General features: G+C 35.1%; 1 protein-coding gene across 28 annotated transcripts in view; it reads right to left on the bottom strand.

Annotated features, from left to right (window-relative positions):
* The window catches only part of ABI3BP (ABI family member 3 binding protein), a 131,164-nt gene that overhangs the window by 87,413 nt on the left and 22,552 nt on the right, over positions 1–21,199 (bottom strand). For all 28 annotated transcript variants that reach the window (XM_010720294.4, XM_010720238.4, XM_010720225.4 and 25 more), the window contains exons 2-6: positions 19,588–19,767; positions 9,615–9,683; positions 7,849–7,981; positions 4,575–4,756; positions 1,334–1,395 (exon numbers count right to left, since the gene is read on the bottom strand). In XM_010720294.4, the coding sequence (XP_010718596.2) occupies positions 1,334–1,395; positions 4,575–4,756; positions 7,849–7,981; positions 9,615–9,683; positions 19,588–19,767 (626 nt within the window). The remainder of the gene's footprint in view (positions 1–1,333; positions 1,396–4,574; positions 4,757–7,848; positions 7,982–9,614; positions 9,684–19,587; positions 19,768–21,199) is intronic.

The following is a 21,199-nucleotide window of genomic DNA, read 5'->3' on the forward strand; positions in this document are numbered from 1 at the left end:
TGCTCAAACAATTCATTTGTGTCTTTGGAGCAAAACAAGGCGTAAATAAATCTTGGCCTAAATAACAGTTATTTTGGCTTTGCACTGATGATGTGATTGCGTCACTGAGAAATACTCCACCTAATGCTGTGGATACTGAACTAATAACAATAATTCAAGAGTTGGACAACATCAGCTTAGTTTTACGACTTAGTTTTTTGTACCACTAAGTGAGAGTGGTAAGTGAATTTTTGGAATAATGTCTGGAATGTTTTCATGATATTTATGTGGAGCTTGATAAAGCCGTACCAGTCTTGATCTGAGCTTTGTGAAGCTGACTAAAAAGACAAGATGTTGGCTCTAGTTTTGCTTTCATGCTTAAGTTGTGCAAATATTTGGAAAACTGTTTTAGCTCACTTTCTCAGGACTTCTCTTTCATAAATAGAATATCTGCTCCCACAGCTGTGTCCTAACAAGGTTAGGGTCCTGACACGCAGGAATAAAGGAACATAGCTTTCATACCAGATACCAGAATGTATTACCTGGCCTTAGGCTGTCACATGCATCTTTAATAAAGTATTACAGGGCCAATGGGAAAAACAGCACAGTTGATTTAATCAACAACATAATGAGATGAGCACTTTCTTGAATATGTATTCAACTGGCTTCACATCATTGACAGATAAAACATCTTCTCTTGAATGAGAGACATGACTGTTAATGCAAGTGCTGGATGAGAAAAAACTAAGGAAATGAATAACATCGGTTTGATGAAACAGTTAAAAATTCTACCTTCCCACTTGCAAGGATTTAGTGAGCTGCATACTCTTCTCGATAAAGAAACTAAATTGCCCTTTTCAGCTTTCACTGGTTCTGTAAATGCTTGCCTCATATACAAGAGAGATCAATTAATTCCGTGAGTAGACTAATGATTTCAGTATACAGAAGATTCTTCTATGAAGTAACAGCACTAACTTATCACAAAATGAATAATTTGCAAGTACAATGTTGACTATAGAAAATTCTTGGATCAGCACAAATATCACAGATGAACAAATTTGTCTGCTACAAAGGGGAAAGCAAATTTCAATGTTAAGAATCTATGTACTGAAAAAACTCTTTTTGTTAAACCAGTATCAGTAGCTCTAATCAACTCAGCTACCATTCTTAACAATTTTATCAGTCCACACTTCTAAACATTTCTACACACAGTTACCAACTTTGAGATTTAACAGGTTTTTCATATTGACATTTGTGTCCATAAGCTCTTTCTCATTTTACTGTAATAGAGAAGCAAAAATTTGACAATTCAAAGTACAAAACTAATATAAAAAATAATACTATTTTTGCTTACCTGTGACTGGGTACTAGGTACCAATTTGTACATATTCTGGAGTTGTCCATTTACTTTTTTATCTGATTTGACAGAAAGAAAAAATAAATACACACTATAATTTTTGTATTCTCCAAGGAAATCAAATCAAGTTTTATCTGGATTTTTCAATAGCTGGGAAATTAATTTAAAGGGTGAAAAAATTTCAAATGTACGAAAATATACCATGTAACTCTTTTGTTCACGCTTGTTTTTCCTGATTTTTTTTATTAATTAATTAATCTACAAAGCCTCTTCTTCACATTTTGACAAGGAGAAAATGTTTTAGTTGTACCACAGAAGTAAGAAAGACTGAATGGTCTTTGGGGGCTTTTTATGGGGAAGACAGATTTTTAAATAACCAACACCACCAATAAGCAAGGAAGAGACTTGAAAGAGGAAGAATTTCTGCATACAGTCTGTCAGTCTGGTACTCATGGTTTGAAGTAGCATACTGTAAACTCTTCAGTAGTTTGTACTTCAAATGTATCCATCCAAAAGAAATATATGTTCAGCTCCAGCAGTATAGAGCAAATATATAACTTCTCTTTGGATATGACATGTTTTCCTTTGTCTCAATATGTGATCAAAATAACTCATGGGTTGGAATCTCTAAACTTTTTCACTTTGGCTTTTTTCTCTTCTTAGAATTAGAAGCTTCTTGTGATGAAAATGAAAATATACAAGAAAAAAAGAGTCTCTTTTCCTCATCTTTTATATCCTAATACAATGCTTCAAAATTTGTCTACATATTTTGCCTTTGCATTGTTCTGTTCCCTTTGAGTCAACAGATCAATAAACAAAAATCAAGGTAATATCATGCATCTTCACAAATCCATCCAAAATGAATAAGCGATAGAAAAAATAACAGAAAAATTAGTTAAGAGACATTTAAGTAGACATGCTATCATGCAGAATCTTTCAAAGTGCTTAATATTTGTCAGGAACAGGATCTACTGCTGGCATGAAGACAAATATTTCACAATGATTTCATGACAAAATCATGTTAAGATGGTCAGAAATAATCAACTTTCATCTCTTTTGGTAAATTTTTGTTCAATAAATGTTGAACATTTGCCATGCCTTTTATGTCTTTCTCAAATCATGAATCAGAAAAAAGATTATCTTCCCAAACCCTCTCAACATGTTTAAGATAAAAGAAAAGTTTGGACTGCAGATTCAACAAATTCAGGAACACGCAGCAGTAATACCAATTTATAATAATTAATATATTCTTTAGTGAGGAAAGAATATTTATGGTGAAGGAGATGTTCCTGAATATTTGAAAAGACTTTGAGTGGCTGCAAGGCAGTCTACGATAAATCAGAAAAAGTGGCAATTTGTGCTCATTGGTAAACTTCTATATAGACAGACGGTAGTAAATTTAGAATGTTCACTCTATGTACTGTTCAAAATTTCTCCATCTGCCTACTATGAACTGACAATATGAAGGGCTTGAATCTGAAATATGCAGCCAGCTATCTGATTAGAACATTAACATTTGCTGAAATCAAGTACCTCAGATGTGTAACAGAATAGTGCTTGTATCAATAAACCAGAGTGTAGTCATCCAGGATAAGAGCAGGCCCTCCGTATTTAGATGCTGCAGAAGCACCCACTGACTACACTCCAGAAAAAAAAATCTCACCTACAAAGTATACAAATTCTTATGAGATCATATCTTTCAACTCAACTCAGTGTGCCTCCCTAACTGACAAGAATGATTCTTCCAGGATGTTAAAAAATGCAACATCCATAAGAAACCAGAGTTAGAAAAACTTTCAGTATAAACAGCAAATTTAGTGATAGCAATGTACATATTTTAATCATAGTCTTGAACACAGTACTAAACTATAAGCACTACACACTCTTTATTCCCTGTTAAATGTTCAAATATATTTCAGCACCTGTTCTATAAATTCCTTGGCAAAACAGCCATTTATTAAGCCTTCTTCAATGCTGTGAAGCGGAGTAATTTGAGGTGGGTATGGGAAAAGAGTATTCTCCATATTAAGTTCATGGTATAATGATGGCATTGTTCTGGACTCCCAGAATGACTCTACAGGCACTGGGCAGGTACCTTAAAGTTAGAGCTTTCTAATGTATGCTGAAGGCCAGGTAAGTTTTTGAGTATAATGTATGTAGAATTTTGCAGTGCTACCAGCCACCCATGGCTCTGCTCCCTTATCCTCATTATGTTGAGTTAAATAATTTTCCTGCAACTTGAAACTGAGGTCAAAATAAAATTTCAGATGGAAATCTCACATGAATAAGGTTCTATTATGAGAATTTCCGTTCTTCCTGTCTCAGGGAAACTAGAAATACTGAGCTTAGGAGTTTGAAGCATCTTCTGACAAACATCATGCTCAGAAATGTCTTTAATTAAATGCCTGAGGAAAACTCAGATTGGAAAAAGTATGTTAAATCTTTTTTGAGATGACAGACTTCCTCTCTGTCCTTCTTTGAAAGGAGGAAGACTCAGCTGCTGCATAGTTCTTCCATTGACAGCAGTGATTCTTTGAACAGTAGATGGTTTTTTGGTGGCTAATTGATGTTACTTTGCCTGCACTTTCCTAGGACTTTGTATAAAAGAAATTAAAATATAACTGTGTGAACATCCAAAAGTGCCATATCCTGTCTCCATGAACACCCAAACAAAAGCACACTTTAGAACGTAAGTTTCCTATGAACACTATTTATGTAATTCCTTGACTGAAAATTAACTTTGAATTGAACTTTTCTGAAGAGTCGTAAGGGGCCCATTTTGATGTATGTTGGCTAGGACAAGCTCTTTCTAGCTTTTCACCAGCTTAAATTTGTAAGCACAAGACTCAAACAAGAATAATACTTTCCATCAAATCGGATTAGTAAAGATCTTACTACTCTAGGCTCAGAGAAAAAGCTTGAAATCCAGTCAGATGTATAAATACGTGGACAACGCTTGGTGCGTACCTACCTAAACTGTTACACTTCTACCAAACTGCAACAGGTCCTCTATCATTCACAATTAAATGAGAACATCCTTCAAATAAGTACATAACAGTTTTTCAAAAGCAAAAAAATTTCTGCTTTCACCAATTCCTAAAAGAATTTATTACGGGCATGCAGGTGGCATTAAAACAATGAAAAACTGATCAGTAGTTTACTTTAAGTTCTATCACAACATAGGAAAAAAATGCTGTCAAAACTATTATCTATTAGATAATTACTAGAAAACACTTACTAGACAAAACTGTCTTATGATTGAAAGTCTTGCTCCAGACGCTATCCTCCATGTTGTCCTTAACTCCAAATTCATAAAGTGTGTTTGGCTTCAGATTGTCCACCACTGTTTCTGTAACTGGGCAAAGCTGAAAAACCCATTTCTTCTCTTTATCCTTTTCTCTGTAGCGAACAGTGTAGAACCTGCTCAACAAAAACAAGTTTTTCTTCAGAAAGAAACTGTCTGCAATCTTTTGTGTTATGAATTACTAAAATGACTTATATTAACTATTGCTTTTGTTCTTTTAGGTCCCTTAGAGTTATCAAATATCTGAAAAGCGAGCAAACAAACAAAATGTGAGCCTCATCGTTTCCCAGGTACATACATATTCCTCCTCACATAGGACCCAACATCACTAGTAGTATATACAGAGCAAAAATGTGTCTCATTAGTCGTGAACATCCACATGTTATGCTGAGCAGAAGCCACAAGCTTATTTTACAAGTAGTTTCTGCAATTCTGATGTATGCTGGAACAAGTCAATTGAACGACTTATGACTGTATTCATTAGTGAGCCTCAACAAATTTCTTAGAAACTTCTGCATCTCTCTGTGGTAAGGTGTTCCCCCTAAAACTAGTCCAAAAATATTCACAAGGGGAAAAAAAAGTAATAGTTGACATTTACATAATACAGTTCTCATCCAGTGTTCTTGTAATATATTGCCCACCCTTTGAACAAGAAAGTAAACCAAGACATTACTTTCTGCAGTTACAGTCAGTGTGATGAATACTAATGGATTATAACATTAAAAAACATGTCTACCAATATTGCTCAATTATATCAAGCAGCACCACCCTGAAAAAGTATGACTGTAATACTAGCCAGAATAAAACAATACAATGTAAGTACTGAGTTATGGCACAAGCACCCTACAGCTTGCTAGTATCCTTTTCAATATACAGACTGTATCACTGCCAAATTAGAGTGCAGTTTTCTGTGGTTTTGTTTTTTTGTTTTGTTGTTTTTAATATCAGAGATGTTTAGTAATTCTTTAATCCAAGTATTACTGAAATTTGTTACACGTACTGTAAAACATCCATCTTACACTGAAAAAGGATGAATTCCATCCAGCTGTTTTTTTGGTGGTGGCTTCTGGAGAAGAAAATTAAGACCAAAAAATAAATGGAAATTCAAAACCCTGCTATGAGCCTGAGAATAACTCAGAAACAAAAAGAATAGGAATCTGAGTTGTAAGGTACAAAACAGATATTCTGTGGAAAATATAAGGTGGTAAAAGAAAGGACCTTAACAAAACAATCAAAAACATTTTTAATACACTGAAAAATGTATCAAGTTTTAATGTCCAGATTAAAATTACTTAATATGCCAATAAAACATGTAAATGCATAAACTTCCTTTTGCCAAATTTACAGATGTGCACTCCAAGAGAAGAGTATACATGAAAGGTGACTGCAGAGCACAGGGAAATCCCTACTCCATTATTAAAACACAAACTATGACAAGACAATGGCCAATCATGGAAAATACTATCAGAAACAACAACTGATTTTGCTACATGTTTTAGGAAAGGGGCAATTCTTCTGGATTTCTTGAAACACAAACAAAACATTAACTCTGACCACTCCATCATGACACTAATTATGTTGAAGGCTCAGTCTTCCAGAGTCAGGCCAGAAAAGGCAACAATCTTTCTCCTGCAGCATGATAATGCCAGGCAACAGATTACTTCAAAGATCATGGAGCACACAAGGCAATCTTAGCTGGACTCTTCTGTATAGTCTGAATACGGTGCCCTTCTTCCCTTCCCCATTATCCTAAGTCATAATAATGTCCGTCCTCCCCTTCCCCATCTCCCTAATTAAGATCTGTAATAAACTGGTCGGACCAACATTTGAACTGTTGTTTCTTAATCTCATGCTGGGTATATAATATTAAAAGAACCTCATCTCCCTCTTATAAATCGGAGCAAGATAGTCAGCCAGCCACTACAAAGATATAAAGGATCTTTTGCCCTCTGCCACCAGACAGAAGGAGGGGACCTAAGCAAGTTTCTTCTCAGAGCAGCAAGCAAACCCATTTCCTGCATGTTTCACCCACACAAATGCCCTTATACATCAGGTTCTGGAACTTGAAAGTAGGCAAATGATAGTGTAGATAAAAGTCCATCTAGGCTGGAGGAGTCATCTAGGGCTAGTCAGCCTGACCCCCATATCACAGCCACGTCAGAACTCAAAAAGTGTTTGTACAACGCTCTCAAACATAGGGGATTGGATTTGTGGTCATCCTGTGTGGAGTCAGGAGTTGGACTTAATGATATGTCCTTTCCAACTCAGGATATTCTTTGATTCCATGATTGCAATAGAGAAAAAGATGATGCTGATGCTTGCAAACTGGATGTAGATACATTCTTAATGTGCACAATTTTTTTTTTTTTTTTTTTTGGTTTTACACTGCTGAGTTGTATGGAGCTTAACAGGGAGTAAATGAAGATCAAAATACTCTTTTGTCATAAAAGGAAGAATACAAAAAGAATACTAAAATCATAGGGAAAACATAAAAGCAAGAGTACTTGCAAATACATGTTATCAACTGCTAAAAGTTTTCAAAAATGTAAGAGTGCTCTTATCTTTGAAGCTAACTAGCCTTGTGATTTTCTTAACACTCCCACTTTGGAAGACTTCCTGAGCTCCATGTCTACTGTACATTCATTAAAAAATGACAACAAAACAAATATTGTAATATAAGAGAACTTCTACTTAAAATAGAAAATTAATGAAAGCTGTACTCTAATAGAAATATCAGTAAAGAAGGGAAGTGATAAGACAAAACATAGAAAGTAAAAATCAGATAGTATTAAAACAAGGTCCCATTCTCTTATTAAAGCGCAACAAAAGCCATATTTTACTTCTATTGAGCCAACTTTAAATCAACATATTTCCTGTCATTGAACAACGTTTCTTCCAATTTATTCAAATGCAAACAAAGGTAGAGCCAAGACCACTGCTGAAGAGCAATAAAGGATCTATGGTGAAACTGAGATCTGTACTTCAACACATATGCACCTGACTAAATTTGCTATCAAGACAGGTAAAGGCTTGCTAAGCACTAACTTAAGTAAAGAAGAAAACTTACTTCACACTCAGAATTAATGCAGTGTTTTAATTTACACTGTCATTTTTCTTCAGCTACGCTGGTTAACAACCTGCACAGCTTCAAAGTTGAAATGTTACATTAAAACATTATCACTGCAAAAGCTGTTTTCTGTTATTTTACCTGTCGCTAGCACAGTTACTTGTTGCTGTCCAGTCATGCTGAGGGTTGACTAGGATGCCCCAAGAGAGGAACACAGAAGTTGGGGTGAGAGTGCCAACTACCAGCTGCAGAGGCTTTTGATTCTTGTTCCGACCTAGATAAGAAACATATAATTCCAATTATAAGTTAGTTTCTCTTGCATTATGTAGGGGAAAGATTTTGCAGTTGGATAGTCAAATAAATGAAGACCTCTTCTGAATTTCAAGGGGTCAACTGTTCTCAGCTTTTCTAAAATATTGTCTAAAAATGGGGTTGGAGAGTGTCTCTTATCTGTTTGTTGGCTTCCCAAGCCAAATATCTGAAAGAAAGAGACTGCTCCTTTTCCGAAGTGAGCTGAGCATGAATAGAGTAAAAAAGTGCAGTATGAAGTTTGCAGAAAGGAAGGGAAGATACATGTAGAAACCACAGAAACAGAAATTGGGAGAGTGCTTTAAATAAACAGGTATTGGACACACAGTCAAGCTGCAGAAGCAACAGAAAGAGCGGTTTTATTAGGTCCTCCCTGAACTTACACAAAATGTATTTCAACCTTGGAAGATACTGGGATTTTTCACTTCCAGACTTGTAGATTCATGGTAAATAAAAAAGAAATAACACATCGTACTATTATTTTGTTGGCAGGAAAGATTAATTTACAGAACTTTATAACAGTTTTGTCTTATTGCAGGTTTTCTTTATGTCTCGTTTTTGAGACTATGAAAACTTTAATGTTTATTTTTGTATGATTAGTATATACATAATTCAGATTATTTGAAGTTCCTCTTTCTGTATGACAGATGGCAGGATTCCTACTAACACAACAGGTGTGTCCACAGATAATTTATAGTGTAAACAGCACTTTCCATCAAGAGTGGAAATAAGACCAACAAAAATTCCGTTGTTTTGAATTGTAGGTAGATTTGAATTGGTGTCTGTATCTGGGACATTTTTGGGTTTTAGCCACATACTAAATTCAAAATACTTATATTTTGGGTGATACTTAGATTAAATTTGCTCTGAATGAAGAAGCACAACTATCCTTCATATGGAAAGATAACTTTATTTACATGATGTTTAAAAGCTTTTAAATACTTTCAGAAGTAAGATTTTCCAACAAATAGTTGGAAATGAAGAAATGATCTAGAGCAAATATTTTGGACCTAACATTTATGGACTACAAGCCCAATGACAACCTTAGTTCTTTAGTTCCTTAGTTGTATGAAAGAGGACGAATGAAAGGAAATTCATATATTCTTTGTATCATTTTTTCATACTTGAAATATCTAATTTACCTATAACTCCTCAAAATATACACATGACCACAAGTTCCCTAAAAGTTTAAGCCACTGAAACAGATCTGATTTCTTTTCATACCTTTTGATCCCTAATATCTCTTCACTTAACAAGCTCAATGAAAATCTGATCTGTACTTTCAACCAATGTATGCAGGTGCATTTAAACTTCTTGGTGTATTACAGAAAAAAATTCAGTTAATTTTCAGTTGTCGTAGAACTTTTTACAAGGATTGTCTTCAGGTATTGTACAACCATCATGTCTGTAACTCCACATTCATGACTAATTACTATCTGGGAAATACTGGTCTGCATTTCGCCTTCCCACATATGGAGTTCATGCATCTCAGTAAGTCACTTACAGTTACAGATACATTTCCAGAGAAATCTAGTAAAAACAGGATATTATCTTCCTCAAAACTACTTGATGAAAGAGATTCCGTGGTGCTCAAATACCTGAACAAGATTTCTTGTTATTTGAAACACGTGCTGGTCTCACTGAAACCAAATACCGTGGCTCTGCATCTGTAAATGAAGAAAGAAGTAGTATAGATTTAACATTTATTTGAGATGGGGATTAACCTATAATTTATTAAGAAAAAGTCCAATATTCAGTGAAGATTTGATATCCAATTTTAAGGGTCTTTAGGAACATTTTCTTCAAGGTTTACTCAAAAATCATTCAGAAACATTCTAGCCACCACGAAGAATAACACATCACACATCCCTGCATAAAAGATTTTGCCATTCTTTTTTACCAAGAGTTAACAAATATGTGAACTTGACAATGTAATATTTCAAGCTGGCTGTTATTTGGAAAGCAAAGGATAAGGAAAGCTCAGATGAAAAGGAAAAAGCTTGAGAGCTCCTTAGGCAGTTCCCATCTGCACAGTACTTTCAGCTTTCCCTATCTAAAAGCCAAACACATGAGCAACCAAGATGACCTACTGAACAGTGTAATTATATACATAAAAGACTCTTAAGATTATTTTATCAGAACAAAGAAATTCTGCTAGGATACTGTATCCTATTTCTTAAATATACTTGCACACTAAGTGAACGCAATAACTTGTGGGGAAAGGTTGTTTTTCTACTGCTCTCATCACTTCTGTATAACCAAATCCCCGTAGTAGCTGCTGATGCTGCCACAGGAGGAGGACTTTCTCAGCATCAGATCTTTCTGAGGCTGATGGTTCAGATATTGTCAAACACCTTTTCTACTAGTGCTTAGCTACAAAACAATCCCTTTCAAAATTGCCTCCATCATTAACTAGTAGCAAATTTTTCCTGTGATGTCAAAATAGTGTCAACATTTTGTTGCATTATGCATCATATTTTGTTTTTAACCTTTTAGAACCATTTAACGTCATGTTTTCTACTATTAATAACTTCTTTTAAAAGTTATATATTGTTTCTGATTGCACATGTTAATTTTCCTATTTTAAGCAGTTTATGAGTAAAGAGTTGGCATACTGTAAAAGAGCAAGCAAAGTATGTCCTCCATCTAGCACACTATACTTCCTTAGATTAATATTAAATTATTCAAGATTTGCATGGCTGTTTGGTTGCAGGGAACAACAATGTCTGACAAATTTCATGAAGTATTCACATCACTCAGAGTCCTGTTTTATAGATATTTTACTGAAGACTTACTGTGAGATGTACCTGTTAAATGCTTGGACAGTTTTGGATGCTCTCAATGAACATAATAACATCTAAGATCAAGAGACTAAATTTGTACAAAACTAACAAAGGGCTGAGTCTAACTGACAATTCAGGGTAGTTACAGTAAAAATAATGTTGCATGCAAAAGGAGAGCTATAGTTAAATGATTTCCTTATTATGTAAGTTCATATCAGAGGAAAGAGAGAAATCACATCTTCCATACCTTCTGACATTCATATTCATTACAATTTTAAAACCTGTGCTTTGTTTCACAGGAAAAGAAACACTGCAAAATATTTTTTAAAGCTTTACCTGAAAAAATCTGTCTCCATTCTAACTCCAGATTAAACTTCTTTGCACCACTTCCCATAAAATGTTAGTCTGCTTTATTGCAAAAACACTACCAGAACAGATCACATTACATACCCGTAAAAGACACAAAACCCTGCCAAAGATAAGAATTTTCATATTTGTATTCAATTTTACCAGAATGACCTAAGTTTCCTTTAATGTACAGCAGGACTTCAGCCACTCTGAATGATGCATGCATAGTCACTGGGCGTCAGTTGTGAAACTGTTTGGAAATCTTTTGGAAATATTTCATATAAAATGAAGTAAACCAACTTTTACACAAACTCTGACACATTAGAGAGACATCTGATCAGTTTGGATGACATGAAGACACATGGCAAAAACTAACTTGACTGATACTATGCGTATGTCTCTGGATACCCATGCTACACATGTACTTTAATTACTGTTTTTTCAATGGGTTTCAGTTGCACCCCAAATACATATAACGCAAGCATTGAAAGCAACTGCTCAAAACAGTGTGGATGAAAGACTGCGTTTAAGAAAAAAACAAAAGAAAGAGAGTAACCCTAAAGTGCAATCATCCCTTCAAATAAAAACAAACAAACAAAAAACAAAACAAAACAAAAACCAAAAAATAACAACAAAAAAACCCCAACATATTTTAATATTTATAGCAGCATACAATTCTGCTAGAATCTATACAATTACTTAGAAACTTAGTGTGCTGAGACCTGAAACTAGAAATAAGTGACACTTTAAACTATTCTTAAATATTATGTTAGTTTATATTTTAAAATAAATTTTAAAAATTATTTTAAAATAAAACAAAACCAACAAAACTTAAAGTAATATTTCCTCATGCTATGCATTCATGACTATTTGGGAGAACATTATAATTCTCACAAAGTGCTGAACAACACGACTATGAGGACTGGTCCAAAAGTAATATCTCCTATTTTACGACATTGGCACACAACATCAGAGGTGGATGCTGGTGCTATGGCTGTAGAGGGTGAATCTTCCCACCAATATTCCCCCACATTTTGTTGCCATGTGACAGGTAGCAGCAGAGGGGCAAGATGTCAAAATGGTATCTGACGTGTTAGTGAAAATAAAGCAGAGGTGTGTCATTGAATTCCTCCATGCAGAAAAAATGGCACACATTGACATTCATGACGCTGAATCTTGATGGAGATCAAACACTGGATGTGAGCACAGTGAGTCAGTGGATGTTGTGTTTCAGCAGTGGTGACAGTGACGTGAAGATAAGCCATGCTCTGGATGGCCAGGTACAGCTGCCATATCCATGAAATGTAGAGTGTCTCGGTCAGCACATCCACATGAATTTATGGGTTATGACCAGGGAACAGTATACAGAGCTGAATATTGGCTTTAATGCATTGCAAATGATGGTGGCAACCTTGGAATATTGCAAAGCTTTCACCATGTGTGTTCCAGGAATTCTCACATAGGAACAGAAATAACACTGTATACAAGTTTGCCAGGACCTATTGAACCAATACAAAGCTGAAGGTGACAAGTTCCTGGATCACTTCATTAGCAGTGAAGAGATGTGGTGTCATCACTGTGAGCCAGAGTCAAAACAGCAGTCCACAGAGTGGCAAGATGTGAATTCTCAATTGAAGAAAACATTTAACATGCAGCTCTCAATGGATATAGTGATGTGCACTGTCTCTGGGGTTTGGAAAAGGACGATCTTTCCAGATTTTTTGCTTGCAACATCATAACACTGGGTGCCAGATCATTTTAAAGACCGTGGAATACATTGCCAATCTTGACCAAACTGTCCAACCACAGTGTAGTCCGGATTTGGTGCCTTCTGAATTCCATCTGTTCAGACCAATGAAAGATTGGTGGTGTGGGCAACATATTCATAACAACAACACTGCGATAGCAGCTGTGAAAGAGTGGGTTCGCCTCCATTGGTGCAGATATTTATGAGCACATCATGCTGGCTCTTGTTCATTGCTGGCAAAAAAAGCTAATGGTAGTGATCAAACACAAAATAGTGTTTTGTAGCTGAAAATTCCCTCTATCAAATAGTGTTATTGTGCTCTTTGTAGCTGTTGTAGTTTCCAAGAAAATAAATAGGAGGCATTACTTTCAGAGTAACCTACATACAATATCATTAGTTCTGACCAACATTTTGAAACCTCACAAATTACAAAAGCCATTCTTCAAAATTTGTTTAATTATATATCCAGTATACAGTAAATACATGTGTGGTCTTGTAAGAGTTCAAAATATTTTAAGTGATTAATCTTTTCAGAACTACATGAACTTGAACAAGTTCAGTTCGAAATGTATTTACAAATTCAATACCAAAATCTTCCAGGTTCCTTGCACTTAATGTCTTCTTGATGAGCTGATACTAAAAGACGAACATTAGAGATCTGCTTGTTAGAACCTGTTAAGTGCCCATTATTAAGGTTGGAGTGACAAACACCATGGTTAACAGATTGTTTCAGCTGGCACGCAACTGTTTCTGTACAAATCCCTTGAAACTGCAAATCGAAAGTCCAAATAGTGACAGACTGAAGTTTTCATTAGGAAAATGACCAGTTGTGCCAGATGATTGCTAATCAACAAATCCAAGCTTAATTCTTAGTATTATAGTTTTTTATTTTTTTAATTATTATTATTATTTTAATTTTTTGGTTTTGATAATTCATTTGGGTGGCTCCAGTATGTCATCAGTATTGCTCTTTCAAGTTTAAATACTCACAGCTGAATAAAGCAGTGCCAGTTTGGAGCAAAACGCTACACTCAGACAGTCACGTACACTCAAAAAAATAACCTCTGAAGTAGGAGGGTATCCTACTCATGGACTAGAAGCACCAAGATTTATAAAACACTAGGAATTCTATCTATGGCATTCAATACATACAGAACGTACCTGCATATACATTCAATACATATTCTTAAATCTATGTCATTTCATTTAAGCACCACAGCTATTACACTCAATGAACCATCACCAGGTAAACAAAATACTTCTCTGAACAACTCCATTAACTCAGTATTTTTTTCATTCAAACAGCCTGAAAGACTCACGTGCACACTACACCTACCATTCTGTCTACAATTTACTACAGAAGAAACATTTCAAAGACTGCTAAGTTCATAGAATTAAATCAGTACTTTCACAACATTATACAAGGAAAAAGCAACTGTTTGACTAAGATTCTGTGATATTTGTGATAAAAAACTATTAAATAAAATTTATTACCCACTTGAACAGCCTGGAGAGACAACCAGCCTTGAGGAATATAATGAAAACGCATGTCACTAATCCAAACTAATATAACAATTCTATACACTGTATATTCTACATACTATTCTTTCTAATCAGTGACAGGTACTGAATTAATGTTTACTTACTTTAAGCTATCTACTGATCTAGCATACATCCCTGAATTACACTTTTTAAAATGTGTTCAAGGAGATATTAGAATTCTTCCCTTTTTGTATGCACATTTGCTATAAAACGGAACTGCCAGCACATTCTCCTCATCAGTACACAGTCTGCTTCAAGTAAAGGAAAGGCTAAACAAAGTGGTCCAACTGTTTCTTAGAATACATTTTGTTCAGATTTTAGCTAATTGCTGTCCATTCTTACCAAATTTCATTGTCTCCATCCAATTTTTGGGGTTCCTCCAGCAGTAACATTCAGGAAGACTGACTTTATTATCTTCCTAATCAAGTTAGATTAAACTAGTGCAAAAATCTCAAGGAAATATTCTTTGTGAGTTGTGAAGACTGAGAAGATTTAGATGAAAGTCTGAATAAAGCTCAGAATATTTGGATGGGTCTTTTCACCTTGCTTATTAGTCTATTTGAATTTAAATTCTGATATCTTTTGATACCATCCATTTAGCTTTCTTGACCAACAATAATGTCATTTACTACCATGTAAGCTTGTGAGTATCATCAGCACCAAAGAAAACACATCCTGCACACTGATACTTCTTCATACTAACCTTTAATGCTACCTCACCATTGTCATTTACACTTCAAGTTAATTCAAATTGAGCTGTCTAGCAATGCATAAAGCTGCTCAAGAGTTTATTGGCAGCATGAGCTCTTTAAAAGCTCAGGAAATCAAACAGAACTCTTCTTTTCTACGTGCTGTCTGCAGGCAATTCCTGATTCATGGATGATATTACACAATTGCTGGCTCAGTTATCAGTTTAAATGCAGTGTAGTTTAATGGGATGAAGTTCAGTGAGTCCAAGTGCCAGGTCCTGCATTTCAGCCACAACAACCCCAGGCAATGCTACAGTCTTGGGGCAGAGCGATTGGAAGACTGTGCAAAGGAAATGGATGTGGGGATGTTAGTCGACGCTTGGCTAAATATGAGCCAGCAGTATGCCCATGTGGCCAACAAGACCAATGGCATCCTGGCTCATATCAGAAATAGTACAGTCAGCAGGAGCAGGGATGTGATCGTCCCTCTTGAATACTGTGTTCAGTTTTGGATCCCTCACTACAAGAAAGACATCGAGGCCATGAGCCTCAGAGAAGAACAACAACACTGGTGAGGAGTCTGGAACACAGATCCTATGGGGAGCGGCTGAGGGAGCCGGGATTGTTCAGTCTGGAAAAGAGGCTCAGGGCAAATCTTATCGCCCTCTGCAACTCCATGAAAAGAAGTTGTGACAAGGTGGGAATCAGCCTCCTCTCCCAGTTAACTAGTGATAGAACTGGAGGTAGTGGCCTCAAGTTGCACCAGGGGAGGTTCAGGTTGGATATTAGGAAAAACTTCTCTGAAAGAGTGATCAGTTGTTGGAATGGGTTGCTCAGGGAAGTGATTGAGCTATCATCCCTCAAGGTGTTTAAGAAAGCTTGTAGATGTGGGGCTAAGGAATATGGTTAATGGGCAACATTGGTGGCAGGTGGATGGTCAGACTAGATGATCTTGGATGTCTTTTGCAACCTTAATCATTCTATGATTCTATGCAAAAGGAAAGAAAAAACAAACAAAAAACTATTTTAAGAATCACTCCAAGGAGGAGCTGAATATTTTAGTAGATGAACTGAAAGTGGATGTCACGCTTTCTACAAAGCCATGTGATTTTCCTGGAAGTAAATCCTAAGAAAGATCATATTCTCATTTATTCACTTCAAAATACATAAGTATACATCTGTGAGCTCATAAAATCATAAAATTAAATCTTACTGATTTTGTGTTTAATGTTAACAGAATCACCAACGTTGGAAAAGATCTCCAAGATTATCTGGTTCAACATCCACTTAGCACCAATATTTCCCCTTTAAACCATGTTCCTTGACAATTTTAATACTATCAAATCAAGATTCACTTCTCTATAGACAGAGGAAATCCATTCTCCCAGATCTAGTCATGCTCTCATGAAACGATATTCTAAACTAATATTCCCTATCCTGCTGGGGAAACATACCTTCTGGTTACCACCAAATGCCCTTGAGTATCCAATTCTAATCTTTACTTTTCAGCAACTAAACCAATTTAAAGTTGTAGTCAGCTTCAGTCTCTAAAGCTGTCAGGAAAGGTCTTCTCTTTCTATGAACTACTAAAACTGGCAAGTGAGAAAAAACCTTAAATTGTGCTAGTCTTGGTCTAAACAGACCACAACATCTTTTCACATTTGGAATTCACTCCTTCCATACTGTTCAGAAAGAGCTGTAACCAACCACTTTTCCGTGTGCCCTGTAAATTCTATCTGTTTTCTGTAAAAGTGGGATAAGATGAAGCATGAGAGGACTGAGAGAATTGTTGGAATGAATGTGAATACCCTTTTATAAGCCTAACTCGTTTTGCTGTGGGGAAAAATGTTTGGAACATAGCCTTTGCAAAGTGCACAGTGCCATCTGAATGACTAGAATATCTAAAAAATAGAATAGAAAATATCTGTGGGGTGAAATTTAAAAAAAGAAACAAACACCAACAACCAAACAAAACGAACATCACTAACAAAAATCATTGTTTTAATATGAAGATAGAATACCAGGCCAATTTCATCACTTGAGATGTGCCAGAAGCACAAGAAGTAACCAAAGATTTTTCAACAATACGGCCTAGGAGTTATTGTACCTTTGGAAAGTGTCTTGAGAATTTTAATACTGCCCCTCTACAATATCTTGTTTTTTCCAGCATCCATATAAAGCAATGTCTGATCTCTGAGTGACAGAATTAAACCTATCCACAGTTCCTAAAACTAAGAACCATCCTGGAGTAAATTCAGCATCCAGTCCCTGAAATTATGGGAGGTGCTAGCGGTCACCAATGTCTTCTCTTTAACTCTGTTGCATGACATTCTAAAACAGAGCCAAAAGCACAACATATGTTTCTTCTTTTAGCTCAAGTTCTATATTCATACAGTAGCATAGCCAATGCTGCTGTTTAATGTTGTGTTTAGGATTAATGCAATGGGAAATATGTTGTGTTCTCTGCTTCCAAATTCCCATGAACAAATATAGTAAGCACGTAATGTAACACTGAAACTTGTAACTAAAAGCAATATTTTTAACAAATGTACTGTTAATTGCTTTAAGCAAATGTTTGTAACTTAAAATATATACCTATTACTGTTAGCATCTTTTATTCCTTTCCTTTCCTCTCAAAGATGACATTTTCTTCAAGTTGGAAATGCTAGTCCTTATAGCAGTACTAACAGATTGCATTTTTAGCTATTAGATATTTAGAACTTATAATCAGGTTTACTGTAACTAGAAAACTTACTGACAACTTTTATTAGCATGAGTGAATTATATTTTGATGTTAATATCCTTTAAAATAATTTAGACAGTATTACTCATCACTTGTGCCTTTCTCTAAAATTGTGCTGGATTATCCAGATACTCTAAAGAAAATGTTTTAGTTTCAATAGAGGGGGTATATATAATGGTGTTTCTCATCTTCAAGATTTCTCATTACTTCAAGATTTTGCTTGCTTAACTGTAGGCTTTAATGAATATGCATGCAGCTAGCCACTCCGTTGGACTGCAGAACCAAATAAAGTTGTCTACAGTTCCTGTCACTAGATGTTAGTATGAAAGCTACCAAGAACCAATATGTTCCAGGTGACATTCAGCTTTATGTTTTCATATGGTTTCACAGATCATTAGGTAGTAACACTGGTATTAAATGGAGGGAAGGGCAAACTATCTACATGTGACTACATTCAGGGCTTTTTCCTCTTTCCACGGATCTCAAAGTATGTGCAAAATAGTAACTCCCACTATTCCTGTAATACAGCTATGCAGGTATTATTCATGCCCACCTCTACAAAGAAGCCAGTACATCATTTTTACTGAACTGTTTTGAAAGTTGCACATGGCAACATTAGATTCATACAGCTTAAGTGATGTTTATGAACTCAAACACTGTATTGGTGATAAAAGTACAGAAAGATCACAGAAATATCAACTCACGAAAAGGAAGAAGTCAATCATTTTCAGAGAAATCTAATGAAGGTTCTTAATTATCCTATGTCTAACATCTTATTTATCACCTTTCTTATTTTATAATTCTCAGCCTGGAACACACATCTAGAATCGCCTTGATTTACTGCATTAAAAACAATGCAACTGTTACTCCTATGTTTATGCATGCTTTCTCTACTCTCTTTTACACAAAGGCCACTGACATTGCAATGATGAGGGTAATACAAGACTCTGGATTCATTTCATTGATGGGAAGATTAAAGAAAGCAATAGGAAAATTCTCAGACACTGGACAGATTTTGTATAATGTAAAATTCTAATAAATCAATGTTTTATAAGAAAATTGTAACTGATCCAGTTCTCCTGTTTTGCTATTCTATCGATACTGACAATCCAGGGTTAAAAAGACAGCCTAATTTACTCTTTGTTTCCTATTCCAATCAACAAGATACAAGATTTCCAATGCATTTTAATCTCTTCCATACAACTCATAGAGTTCTATTTGTAACATCTGACACAGAACGTAAAGGTTATTCTGCAACATGTGCAACTAGAACGTGCCCCTTCAAGAAAATGCATCATTTTGTTATAAACATTTCCAGTAAAGTGAATCAACCACACAATACTTAAAATTGTTTTATTTCTGCTTCTTTGCTACGATAAAAACATAAGCATCTCCCTTATACATAACTGCAGATTTAGGCAAATCGTCTCATATCATCTGTAATGCAGTCAATAGAGTACATTCTCTTAGAATTAAAAATTCCCACAAGTGAAAATCCTCAAATATAAATAACAAGCTCTTCCAAACAACAAGAACTTATTTTTTCTCCTTAAAGAAACACTGTGATCTGAAATTCTTCCCAAGCTAACCTTAAACACACAAAAAAAGCCCAAACAGCACCCCAGTAAGATCACAAATTAAGAAACCCAAAGATTCATAATATCATTGGTCTATTTCCATACGATGACAACAGTAGCATGGAAAGGAATAATACTTTACCAAGTTCATTTATGTAGGTGCTTCCATCCGAAGGTAAAGGAATGTACTGATTAGAGAAGAAGCTGCTTCCATAACCCAGGACAAAACCTTGAAGTTTGGTGTTTTGGCTTGGTCGAATATACCTCATGCAAACAGTGTCATCTGTTGCGTTGATCTGAACTTTCAGACTCTGTCTTTTCACTACAGAAAGAGAAAAAATTAAGAGAAGAACAAAATATATTATCTTGTAATTATGTATTTAGTAACAGAATATGACATTATAGCAACATAAGACCATTCAGTTTGTTAGATGCAAACAAACAAACAACTTATTTTGTTTGAAGGTAGATTCTCATGGCAACTCAGTGTATTTCAGAAAGCAAGCTGTTACATATAACTCTGGTTTCTAACATGCCTACTTTTTTCCCTTCATCAGTTTAATAATATCATTAGCAGCTTCTTCTACAATTGTAGAAGAGTATGTGAAGTAATCAGAAAAAATGTAAACATATTTTCCTTTAAATATAGGAGTTATAGCAGTAATTTAGGATCCAGAGATAACAAAATGGCAAGTCAGGAGATCATTCTCTTTTGTTAGCAAAAATAAATAAATAAAAAATAATAAAAAAATAAATAAAATAAAATAAAATAAAATAAAAATAAAAATAAATTGTAAGGATGCTATAGCACTAAGACATATTACAAAATTAGAGGATTAATGGTAACTACGTCTGAATAAAAACGCTACAGCAGTTAGTTATTTATTTTCAGTTGTGTTCAGAAGGAAATGTAATTTTCTAGTTGGAATTAAACTAGAACACCTAGACTAATACATACACATTACTCAGAATTTCCAAGAAACATTTTAAAACACTGAATGTTTGTAATGTTTATAAAAATTTCATAAAGTTGTTTTACTTCAGGAGCTAAAACCTAAAGAAAAACAATGAGAGATGTATGATTTGTCATTACATAACAGGGTAGAACAATAACTTCTTTCTCTCTCCTGACATATCCCTCCTCCTTTCTTTCTTCTTTCCAGAGATAAATGCAGACTGATATTCAAAATTTCTTCAGACAAGTACATACTGGTTCTCAGCAATCACTCTACTACTCTTCCTCTGGTGAAAGTACAATGACTGGAGTTACTGAGAGGCCACAGTCCCCATTTTCTGAAAATGATTTAGTAGTAGTGATGAGTATGCAGTTATCTGAAAAGACCTAGACCAAACTCTTCATGCCCCTTTCCTTTATACAAAGGATACAAGTAAAGTGGATGGAAAACATTTGCCTCCAATTAAACCCTTTGTCTGAAGAGCAATCAAATAAACGCACTCAGGAAACAAAGAGTCAGGAAGCCATCCCAATTCTACAAAGGCTACTTTGCCATATCCCAGGAAATGACAGTAGTTTGAGACAACTCAACTCTTTGCCATTATCAGTGATAAGGCACCATTCTGGGGGAAAGGGTGGTGGTTCCTTCCTCATTTGGGAAACAACTTCTTTTATCTTTTATCTTCTTTTACAAAACTATTGTATATTTAAAATGAAAATAAGATAGTTTTTTAAAAAGTCTTCTTTTTTTTTTTGTGGCTGATTAAAATTTTTAATACAGAAGTCTATTTATCTCATA

The sequence above is a fragment of the Meleagris gallopavo genome, chromosome 1, assembly GCF_905368555.1.
Source record: "Meleagris gallopavo chromosome 1, MGAL_WU_HG_1.1, whole genome shotgun sequence".
NCBI classification, from domain to species: domain Eukaryota; kingdom Metazoa; phylum Chordata; class Aves; order Galliformes; family Phasianidae; genus Meleagris; species Meleagris gallopavo.